General features: G+C 46.8%; 1 protein-coding gene across 1 annotated transcript in view; it reads right to left on the bottom strand.

Moving 5' to 3' along the window:
• Nucleotides 1-12,136, bottom strand: part of Fam20a (family with sequence similarity 20, member A) — a gene marked incomplete at its 5' end in the record, with an annotated part of 54,252 nt that extends 42,116 nt beyond the window's left edge. Inside the window, 1 exon segment of the mRNA XM_005402116.2 lies at nucleotides 11,940-12,136. Within this exon segment, the coding sequence (XP_005402173.2) occupies nucleotides 11,940-12,136 (197 nt within the window).

Below are 12,136 nucleotides of genomic sequence, written 5' to 3'. Positions count from 1 at the left end.
GCTAGAATTAATTTTGCCTTGCTCATCTCTGGGCCCGGATGGAAGAGAGGAAGGACTTCCTCAGAGCATTTCCCATTAGACTTGTTGAGCACAAGTCTTATCTTATACTGTTTCCAGGACCTAGCCTAAGACGTGAGGGAAAGTTAAACTCGGCATTAAATTTCAGCTCTGGAGTTGAGAAGGCCTGGCTTTCAAATAGCTTCTTATATTACCTAGACACCCTGAGCCACATCTTTTATGACGACAGTACTTACTTATTTATGGTGTTTTCTCCCCACTTGGAAGCCAGTGCAAGTGACAAAGGAGAGATCAGTTCATGCTTTCTTCTCTGAAACACCAGCCAGAGCGACGTAAAGGGAGGCTGGAACTGATGCTCTCCCCCAGAGAGAGAAGCAGCTCAGACACTGCTTCCGCATCAGCTAGAGCACCAAACACGAGTGGGGAGAGCTCTGTGTTGATGGGTATCAAGTAGCACAGAGAGGACAGAGAGAATCACCAACTCAGTCCTTACCTACTGTCTACTCAGTGTCAGATGAACCACGTCCCCTGCCCAGTGCAAAGTGTACATCTGACTTCATCGTCCCCACACACATTCGGGTGGGAATTCAATCTCATTTCATAGACCAGGAAACTGAGGTGTGAAGATGCCAGCCTTCGGTCTCATAGCACTTATGAGGCAGAGCCAGGACTTAAACCCAGAGTTGCCTGGTTCTTACTGTCTTTTATTCCTTCTATTACCAAAGATGTATTGACTTCCAAGCTGCATTTTAGATTCTAAGGTTACAATGATGATGAAGAACAAACATGCTCTTTAGCAGGACCCTCCTATCAGTGTCCTGCAGCTGCTGTAAAATGCACATGCAGATGTGGTGACCTACATTAACAGATGTGTTCTTTCACAGCTCTGGAGTCCAGGAGTTTGAAAACAAGGCCTTAGTAGAGTGTGCTTCTTTTGAGGGCTCTAGAAAAGGATCTGTCCGTTGGTTCTTCCAGCTCCTGGTGGCTGTTGATGTTCCTTATTCTATGGCTGCCTCACAAGTACCTGTCTTCTTGGTGACACGGCTTCTCTTCTGACTCTGATCTTCCTCTGCTTTTCTCTTATTAGGACACTTAGCATAATATTTGGGGACCACATAGATAGTTAAGGATGACTGCCCATCTCAAGTTCATGAAGTCCTTGAATTCAGTTATTCTTGACTTAATTACATCTAAAAGATCATTTTCCCAATAAGATAACAGTCACAGCACCTGGGAATTAGGACATGGATATATCTTTCTTTGAAGGCACCATTCAACCTCAATGTAATCTTTAAAAAGCTTAAGCTCTAGTGAGGTTATTCCTAAGCAAATCACTAAGAAGAGGGCACCAAGTGTGTTAGGAGCGCTGATGAAAATAAAACAGGGCTCGGAGAAAGAATGCCGGAGGGCTCCCTTTTGACTGGCAGGGCAGGAAGTTTCCCCTTTGAAAGAAAAACTCAAAGGACCAGAAAGCCCGCTGACGATCTCTGGTGTGGCCCAGCTGTTCTGGTTCATCTGCTTGTTAATTTATATCCTCATGGGTGACTAATACTTCTGGATGAGTTAGACACAGCATCCCCTGTGCAGGAAGTGAGGTAGAAGCATTTTTCATGCGTGCAGATAAAATGGCTTTCACATCATAAATGTCAAGTACCCTCAGCAGACCACTGGCTCTGTGACTGCCGACAACCAGGGTTGCTGATCAACCGCTGCAAATCCAAGCTCACTGTTTTCGGTCGGCTTCCCCCACCTTTTAATGGGTTGATAGCTAGTAACAGAATAGAATGTTACCATATCAGTTTACCTATAATGTTCATTTTGCAGCGAGTTTGACCTGGAGGGGCCATGGACAAATTAATGAGGCATTCAACCATTGTTTTATGGATGGTTTTCATTTTGTTATAATCCTTTTGAATATTTTTCCAGCCTCCAATTTTGCAGCCAAATTCCATGGCATACTGATGGATTGATAGATTGCCCTTAGCTTGTGACAGATGGCCCGAAGTATGGTCTGAGGAGACTCTAGACCGGCCCTTAGACCTTTAGCTCCTCACTGAACAGAGGTTAGTGGTTTTGAGTCCATTTGCCCATCCTCTTTGACTCCATGACTGACATAGAAAGCCTTTTGTTCCTACTCCAAGTTCAGCTAAGTCTATTTCACCAAGTCTATTTCTCTGCATTGAGTGACAGCCTTGAAAAACTGCAGCTCTGCGTTACCGAGAGAGTTTTATCCTAAACGCACCGTCACTCAGTGTCGTTCAGAAGCTCCGCTAATAGAATAAGGTTCATGAGGGACAGATCAAGGGTGTGCCTGCCACGCACAGCCCTGGAACCTCAGGGCTTTAAATCCTTTCCTTAGGTGAGACAAGCCGGCAAGCAGGCCTGAGCACAACGGCTGGGTGTTGCAGATTCTGTGTAGATTCGGGGCTGTGTAGATTCGGGGCAGTGTCATCTGCTCATGCTCAGGGAGGCACAAAGGGCCACCCTGGGAAACTCCCATAAGGATGTGATGGAGGATGCTAGTCCTTCAACCAGGGTCCCTGGGGGGGAGGGAGGGCTTGTGGAAAACATTCCTTTGCTGAGTCACTACCAGGAATTACTGTATTCTTTCTAGTCCTTTCGTTAGTTTCTACCTTAGAGACAAGGCTGGTGGCTGCCCAAGCACAGCTAACTACTGTGAGTGGATTTAACACAACTGGTGTTCCAAGAGGCTCCTCATTCTTGGCCCCACTGGGTCTTGTGTACCCTTATTTTTCCTTTGACCTACTTTTTTCAACTGTTATACATTTACTTTCTATCACAATATATCATTATCCTTTCGATAGACGTAAGAGAGTGACACATAATCTTTGTTTCTCTTTTGTCTAAAAGAATAAAAAAATTTAAAGAAAGAGTCCTACATAGGCTTTGTCATGGCGTATGACTGCCATGGGTTGAATGATAGTGCCTCAAATGGCATAACCCCCAGAACCTGTAAGTGGTTGTATTTGGAAAAATACTCTTTGTACAGCAAACTAAATTAAGTATCTGGAGATGGGATCATGTTGGATAATCCAGGCATGTCCTAAATCGAATGACAGGTGTCCTTATACAGAGGGGAGGCGCAGAGCAGACAAGAGAAGACACAGACTGATAGAGACAGAAGAGAAATTGATGAGACTACGGAGGCAGAGACTGGGGTGATACAGCTACAGGTGAAGGAACGCCAGCAGCTACTGGGTGTTGGGAGAGGCCAAGACTAGGATCTCCCTCGAGTCTCTGGAGGGCGTGCTGCCTGGATCACACCTTGGCGGCTCTTCAAAACTGGGAAGTACTAAATCTGTATTGTTTAAACCACCAAAAATGACTTAGTGACCATATGTTCTGGCAGCCTAGAAAACAAATATGCGGTCTAAATTCCCTTTCCAGAACTTGCTCAGGAAATGTGAAAAGATCCATAGCTAAAGACTTGACTGCCAATTTTCTAGAAGGGTGACATCTCAGGCATCCAGCTGAGGCAGCACAGCTCATCCAGTGTTCTTTGTCCAGGTTAGGGGAGTAGAAAAGTTCACGGTACAAAATTCGCCCTTGATGATCTATGTTCTGGTCTCAATTTCTCACCAATACATTATAATAAAATAGTGATATAATTGTAATAGACATGGAACAAAATTTTTCCAAAGGTGTTTCTGTCCATTTAAATGGGGACTTCCCTGAGAGGTTCAGTGCCCGCAGAGCCCCCTCTGAGGGCAGCACCTGGGATTCCCACCCAATATTCTCACCAGGGGCCTATGTAGAGTCTGCTGTGGACAACTGAAGCACAGTCAGCCTGGGGCACAGAGGGTGGCTGCTTTATGATAAAATGTGAATTTTCTTTTCCATAGGGATATTCAGGTCCACTTCGTACTGGTTATACAGACCAATCTTTTCAGTAGAGAACTACTTACACTTTGAAAGAACTTCAGGAGGTAGAAAAGATTCTGCACGTTCATGGTGTTAATATTAACGATTATTGCAGATTGACTATCCCTAATCAAAAAACCTGAACCCAAAATCTGAAAACTCACGTGCCAGAACATACTCAAAAGGCAGCCACACTAAAAATATTGTATTCAATTACATTCAGACTATGTGTATAAGGTGTGTAAGAAACACAAAAAAAATTCCTGTTCAGGGTTGAGTCCCATCCCCAAGATATCTCCTTATGTATATATGAATACTCCAAAATCCAAAAAAATCTGAGATTTGAAGCATCTCCAGCCCTAAATTCTTCAAGTAGAGGATACTCCACCTGTATCACAAATGCCCTATAGATGCATGGACCAATAATGAGCTCTGGAAATACATTTATAAAATATATGCTCTTAATAAGCCTGATGAGGAGGAACAGATCTTCACTGTTGTTTCTGAATATTGTATTGGTTAATATGAAAGGAAAATGATGTTGTATACTTGACCCATTGAACCACAGCATCTGTTAGCTTTGGAGAGGATTAGTGTAAATGCAAAGAGCCAACGTTCAGCTTTTGACCTAAAATAATAGGCTCCTGAAGAAGAGCGGGCTTCGTCCGTCCATATACAAATAGATGGAGAAGACAATAAATGCAAACTTTGCTCTAAGGAGGGGAGTGAGGCCATCTTGTCTGTGCTACAGGGATGCTGGAAGGCTTAAAAAAGAGCACCTACAGGGCTCTGATTTCTGGACTGTTGGATGTGAACTTCAAGCAGAGAAGAAGACAGGCTGAGGAACGACAGAGAGGGGCAGACAAAGCTCTTTCTGGTTGGGAGAGGCCCGGCCTCTGTCCTTACCGGGCCTTGGCCACCTAAGTCCCGGCATTTCACGTTCCTGCTTAAGCTAGTGTGGGTTGGGTTTTTGCCTCAGGTGTCCTGCTAAATGTAATGAGTACTCTGCAAGTATAATGAAGTATTTCCTAGGAAAGTGAACATAAGTACAGAATGCAAATTTTGTATAACTTAAGGGAAATAGGGATCTTTCCTGAGCTCACTTGGATCCAATGACCCCAGTTTAAAAAAAAAAAAAAAACAGCCCTGCAGTGGAAGTTTGTTTCATAAGAGGTTGGACTGTGGAATTGGTGTTGGTCAATCTGACTTTCTGTAGTATCTTTGAGTGCTCAGGGGAGTACAGAATACAGAAATAAGCAGCTGCTGCTTACGAATAATTCTTAACTCAGGGTAATAAAGAACAGGGGCTGAGAGAACAGGTAGGTGCACGTTCCCTACAGGATTTGTGACTTTTTAACTACTGAAGGAAAATGAAGTAGGATACGCAAATCCCATTTTGGTTGATGGAACAGAAGCTCCATGGCACATGTGACTTGTCCAGGAGAGATGATCTGTCCCTTCATGTACACTGTATTCTAGTCAGTATCATCAAAAATATGTACCTATTACCTGCACAGCTTGACCTGGTGTCGGTGACTGAAGGCAAGTTTGCCATCTGAGAACTGCTCTTTGCTGCCCAGGGCTAAGTAGCTCTGCTTTGCTTTATAGAGGACATCTTTTCTCACCCATCAGCTGCTCCCAAGATTTTAAAATCTCAACCCTTGAGATGGGGATGTAGCTGGGTGGCTGAATGTTTGTCAAGCATGCGTAAGGTTCTGGAACTGATCCCCAGCACCAGAGAAAAATTAGGAAGTCGACGATAAATCTCATCTCTTTCTGGGCCACCATGTCTTCTGTGGTCCAGCTCCTCAGTCATGTGTCCCTGCACCAGCCCCCTCTTCCCCTCTGTATTTGTTTTCCACAGTTTGCTAAATTTTCTTACAGGAACTTGGCTTCTTAGGACCATAATCCTTTACCTTGTTCTGCTTCCTGGGGCTTTCCAAATTTATTAACTGGATTATTACTCATGATAACAAGCTCTTTGCTGGGATTTCACTTTGCTTCTTGCTCAAGCTAAATTCTCCTGGCGGCCCTCAGAGCTTGGCCTCCAAAGCCAGGCTCCAAGGATGGAAAGTCCCGGATGCTGGCATCTCCAAGTCACTCAGGCTCAGTTCTGTCCTGATTTCACATCTCAACCACAGAGACATTCTGCCAAGTGACACAGCAGGAAAAGAGCTAAGACTTTTGTTTCTTTTCGTACTGTGGTTTCATTAGGCACATATGTGAGCGTCTGCCTATAATAACAGGTAGTAACTTGTGTTCAGGAACTTGTGCTCCACGAAAGCCGCAGCTGTTTAGCAGGGTAGTCTCACTGGGCTTTGAGCCATACGCAAGCCTACTTCAGCAGAATCCACAGGCTCTCATCTTTGTCCAGCTTAATGAATAATCACAAGAAAAATACAGGTCAGCACCTGCCAAGGGGCAGGGCAGGGATTGCTTTGGCTAAGTCAAACCCTCTGTGTTTCCCAGAGGCCTTTAATGCAAGATGTCTTGGCTGCTGTTCCTCAGAAAGCACCGGAAACTGCCGAATTCTCTCTTCTTGGCAAATGACACATTATCAACTTTCCTTCATGCCCCTCCAAATGATTTTATTTAGGTTACTGAAACAAGAAGGGCACTCAGATCCAAATTTTGGACGGTCTCAGCTAGGTGGTTTTGCTCTAGACTTTATAGCGAGAAGTAGACAAGTTAGAGGTGGGTGATTTTATAGTTGGGATTATTTCTGTTCAAGCCCTTTTTCACAGGAGATACTAAGGCAGTGACTAACAGCCCCCAAACCCTGGTGTCGTCTGTTCCCAATTACGTGTTCCGCAGATATTTACTCTGGCTCTACCCTACGGTGAGCCATGAAGCAGATGTAACAGGGTAACCATGTGCAAGCAAGCTGGGGCTTTTCCTGCCAAGAGCAAGTGGTCAGTCATTCTCACTCGGAGCTCTAGCAAGTTATAAGTGGTCACAGGAGACAATCATATAAAACAACATCGATACAAGGAGAGATGTTATAGTGAAGGCGGGACCAGAATGGGTGGGGATGGTCAGAAAAGACTTTCCAGGAAAAGAAACACTAAGATCTCTGGAATCCAAAGGACACAGGTGGTGGAGCGGCTGGTTGAGAACATGGATTCTGGAGCCAGCCCCTCTGTCCAAAGCCACTGGAAGTCTGCTAGCTGCCTGACTTCGGGCACCCTGCATACTATAACCTTCTGATTTTGTTTCCTCTATACGATGAAATAAACAACAGCACTATGTTCACTTTCTGCTGCTGTATAACAAGTCACCACAAACCCCTTTATTAGTTCCCAGGTTGGGAGACCAGAAGTCTAGTGTGATGTGCGCTTCCTGTACAGTTCTCAGAAGGCAGCGATTAAGATGTTGGCCAGGTTCAGCTCTCATCTACAAGAGCTGGGGGGAAATCTGCTTCTGAGCTCATTCTTTTTGGCAGCAGAATTCATTTCCTCCTGGTTGTAGGACTGAAGTCTGCTTTATCACTGGCTGTCAGTCCTGGCCAATCTTAGCCCCTACAGGCCATTTATGTCCTTTGTCACATGGTCCCTCCCTTTGTAAGTCAGCAATGGCACGTCAAATCCTTATTGTGCTTTGAATCTTTGGCTTCCTCCTCTTCCTTCCAACAGCTCAAGAAAACGCCCTGCTTTTAGAGAACACGGGAGTCAGCTGGGTTTCACAGATCCTTTGCCTATTCTAAGGGCAATGGTCAGGGACTTTAATTATATCTGTAATAGCCCTTTGCAGCAGCACCCATAGTAGCATTGGATTGAATGACTAGGCTAGGTAGCTGGACACCAGGGCTGGGAATCTTTGGTGGCTGGCTTGGAATTCTGCCTACCGTGTGTACCTACTTCCTCAAAAGCTGTGAGACCTGAATTACCAAGCATGCAAAAAGCACCTGAAACAAGGTACTTTAACAAGGGAGGTAGGGGAATTTGTAAATGAAACACTGACCATATGCACTCCATCATCCATGAGAATTTGGCTGGGGTAAAAGGAGGTTGTCAGAGGCTGGGAACAAGGTTCCAATCTCTGCTTCCAGGCTGAAGGGCTTCGCTTTGATCTGTCTGGAAACGAGATGTGCTGTCTTCCTTGGGTGAAGCTCAGTGATACGCTGCTCCCTGATTTATGTCTTGCTGCGGTCCTAGCAGTGAGGACCAAGCTTTGGAATTAAGGAGAGGGAACTTGAAAATGGCCTCGTGGATTAGCCTGCTCAGAAACCATCTGCTTGCAACTTTTGACGCGGAGATGAGTGGAGAGGTTTCCCCTGGGTAGGAGTCCAGGGATTCAGAAACCAGTAAAATAACAGCTTTTCCAAAACCAGCCAAGCCAGGCTCTAACTGGGAGAAATGAGGATGGATCCCCACTCCCCATGCTACCCACACACATACTATGGCAGAGGAACGCTTTCAAATTGCAGGAGGCCACTTCTTTCCTCGGCTTGGCATCACTGGTGGAAGAATCAGAAACGCGGCCAAGGCCCTGTTGACTCTGCAGAAAGGCAAATGGCCACCATCCATGAGTAGTAAGCTGGACTCCTGAACACTGTGCGGTTGAACTGTCCGCAAGAAATCCTCTTTCAAAATGGCCTGAAGTAGTCATAAGATAAACCAGAGAGAGAGAGGGAGAGGGAGAGGGGGAAAGAGAGAGAGAGAGAGAGACAGAGAGAGAGAAAGACAGAGTGAAGAGAAGGAAGGAATGAAATATAGAGACTGTTCTGTTCATTGCATGGATGCTACGAGACGGGGACACTTCCCTTTCCCAAACCCCCAGACTGGACAGTTCTTATTTCTAGCTCCATCTTTCCTGGCTTTTTCTCCCCGACCTCCTCTATCTGCCTTGGGTTCTGGATCCTCTCAAAGCTTCCCCTAGGAAAGCTTCAGCCAATTCACTCCCCTTGAACAACTGTCATTTTTGAAAAGTTGCCCAGTCTCTTTCCTGTGATTTTCAGAGAGAGACTGGGGGCCAGGCTTCTTTTAGGGTGGTCAGGACGGAGGAGAGAGGAAGGCAGGAGCTTCTGATGGGAACGCGCGCACGCACACACACACACACACACACATGCATACATGCATGTGCGCGCGTACTTCTGAGAAATACTGACATACTGAATCTGTCACTGCGGGATATCACCTTCCTAACGAAGGAAGATAAGCAGAGCGGAGAGAACTCACATTTGCAGTGTACCTGATAGAGTTTGCACACGGAGGAAGTCATGACCCTATTTGACTTTTCTGTCAAGGCCAGAAGGTTACAGAAGAACTGACCAAAGATATGCGGGCAAAACTCCAGGCCCAGCTAGCCAGTTTTCACATATCTAATGACAGATGTTGTCTCTCCCTGAGCAGCTGGTGGGCCAGGGCCGAACCTGAAGCTCAGCCTCTAAGCATGCTGGGATATAACGTGAATTGTTACCTGTGCTCCAGGTAAGCCTAAGCCTGGCTGCCAGCGTTGCTGGTTAAGGGTCAGAACTAAGCGGCACATTTGGACCTCATTAGTCTACAGCCTGAAGCAGTGAAGATGACATGTCCTTGCGGCCTGTGATCCTGGCTCTTCGAAATTCCAGACAGGTGCCAAAGGTGTCGTCATGCCTGATGGAGCCCGGCGCTGGCTTGCTCGCTGTGATCAGCAGCTGATGGCCTGACAGAAACACTGTTCCCCAATTACGTTTGGAGCTTGGAAGGTGCCGCACTTAGTAACCTTGTGAGAGGAAAAGCAGGGAGCAAAAGCACTGCAGCTCAAGGAGGGAGCTCCGCTGAAAACTTCAGGGCCAGAGAGCACTGGGATGAACCACCGACCGCGCGGCACGGCTCCTGCATTTCAACTTCACCAAATACTGACATCCAAGTAACAAACATGGGTCGAGAGCCAACTCCCTCGAAACAGTACAAGCTCCCTTGTCTACCGAGCGAAATCAAACAGGAAGGCGAAGTAAGCCATTGCCGTCTCCTACTGGTAATGAGTTTGAGCTGTAGAAAGACACAGTATTGCCTCCCAGTACTGTACTTCTTAGTGTGGAGGTTTAAAAAAAAGGAGAAAGAAAGAAATCCCTCAGACCAATGGTCTCTTGCGGGCAAGTGGTAAAGAACACTGATGTGGCTTATTTTATTACCTGCACCTCTTTTGGCGTGGCAGACAGTTTGCTGATACACTTATTTTGGATAGCAGTTAATGTTAGGTAATTATCGGGTGGAAGCATCCACACACGTTTATAAATCAGTTCACTGGACGTAGCAACAGGGTTGTGGTTATAGACAGAGAGAAAGACAATTATCCAGGTCATTCATTGCTCCTTTCTTTGTTCTCAGCACTTCCCGGTGGTCGTGTGCCTCAGTGAGGAAGCACTTTTTCTTAAGGGCCCCAGTGCCCGGCTCTTACAGTAGAACCTTGGCTGTGATTTAAAATCACACGAAGTTCCATTTTTAACATGATCAGTGTTATCACAGTCACCACACATCTGCTTATATAATCATCCTGCTAAACAGTATAGTTTGAGTGGAGGGAGGGCGTCCTCTGATTAATAAGAAAGTTGAGCCTCTTCTGCTGGCCTCAACCCTTGCTTGGGAGACTGCCACATTCAACCAGCCGCGCAAACCCGCCCTGTGACTTTTGAATACAGCAAGGTGCACGCTTTACCAGCCCCTACAAATCCTCCATTAAACGACCAACATCATTTCTGGTCAGGAAAAATTTTAAAACACATATGGTGTAAAGCTCAAGCTTAAAATTGGTTGCACAGCTTGGTGAGAAAGATTTTTTTTTGTTCTGCTGCCAAACTATTTGCCTGGACTTTCCTCCAGGCCCAGAGTAACACGGGGAAGTTTAAGGCCACAGAAATGTGGCTAAAGGAATGCTGATCTACATTTACAAAGCCGCTCACAGTCCCTTATTCTCAACTCTGCAATAGATGTGCCTACAGTTTTTCTAAGGGCAAAATTTCCTAGTTCACTGGTCCCCAGTCCCATGTTATTGATGAAATAAAAGTAATATTGAAAATGACAGTGCCTGAGAAGCAATCTCAAATTGCCTTTTTACTGCATGCAATTAGCAGTGCAATTGAGAACTACTTTCTTTCTAATATAAAATCATCGGCCATAGAGTTGCAATTGGAATTCACCACAGTGATTCGGGCCAATAACTGTCAACTTGTGCCTCTTTTTATTTTCTAAACATTTTTTTTTCCCCTTGCCCCCTCCAGTTTTAGTACTACAGGATAATGAACCAACAGTTAAATTGGGCTAGCGCTGAGTTTCAACCAAGATTGATAGTCTACTCATCTTCCGGAGGGACCATAAAACCACTGATGACATCTCATTTCGAAATCACTTGTATTAAGAGTAGGGTGTGGTACAAACGTGAACCCTGGGAGTGATATTTAGACAAGGTCTGTACTTCAAAATAGTCTTTCACTCATATGAAGGCTTTCTAACATAGCTGGGGGATCTCAGCAAGGGATACTGTACCTTCTCCAACACCGCCCCCCCCCAGACCCCCGCGGACCTTTGTGTGCTCTGACACTAGGCAGAGAGAAAAGAAAGGGAAAAAGCTGGGTCTCAGGGTCTAGCATGGGACCTGGAAGGCGCCCACATCGACCCAAAGCGCAGAGATACGGGCTGAATTCGGCGCAGCTCCGGAGTTGCCCTGTTTGGAAACCCCTTCCTGGGAAACAGAAGTCCGGCACCTCTCCACATCGGCCAAAGAGAAAGCGGGGGCGGGAAGGCACCAAGGAACGTGTGAATTAAAAACAGCGAATACCAGGGCGCTCAGGGGAGTGGCTGAGAGCGCTTTTGGCCGCGCTGCGCTGTTACACAAGAAACTTTCACGCACTGAGATCTCACTGCGGGGATAAACTGAGGTCTGCAAGGCTGGTGCGGCCCGGCTGCCGGGAGCACACTCTAAGCGCAGCGCCAGCGCCCCAGGGCTGGGAGGAGAAGCCGCCGCCGCCCGGGTGCAAGCGCAGTGGCGGGGAAGCCCGCGGCGCGGGTCGGCAGGGACCGGCGCGTCCGTGCGCGCGGTCTCGGGGGCGGGGTCCTCACCTGTTCCAGCGGGCCACCTTCCTCCGGTAGTAGCGCAGCGCCTCCTGGCCGGCCAGGAGCACGTCTTCGGGCCCGAGGAGAGGCGGCTCCTCCGGGACGCGGTACAGCGGGTGGGCGAAGAGGGCCCGCAGCTTGGAGCGCGCGCGGCCGCGGCCGCCGCCGTCCTGCGCGGCCCGGGACGCCGCTCGGGAAAAGTT

Source organism: Chinchilla lanigera, unplaced genomic scaffold, assembly GCF_000276665.1.
Source record: "Chinchilla lanigera isolate Chin_1 unplaced genomic scaffold, ChiLan1.0 scaffold00077, whole genome shotgun sequence".
Classification (NCBI taxonomy): domain Eukaryota; kingdom Metazoa; phylum Chordata; class Mammalia; order Rodentia; family Chinchillidae; genus Chinchilla; species Chinchilla lanigera.
This window is presented reverse-complemented; position numbering and strand designations above follow the sequence as displayed.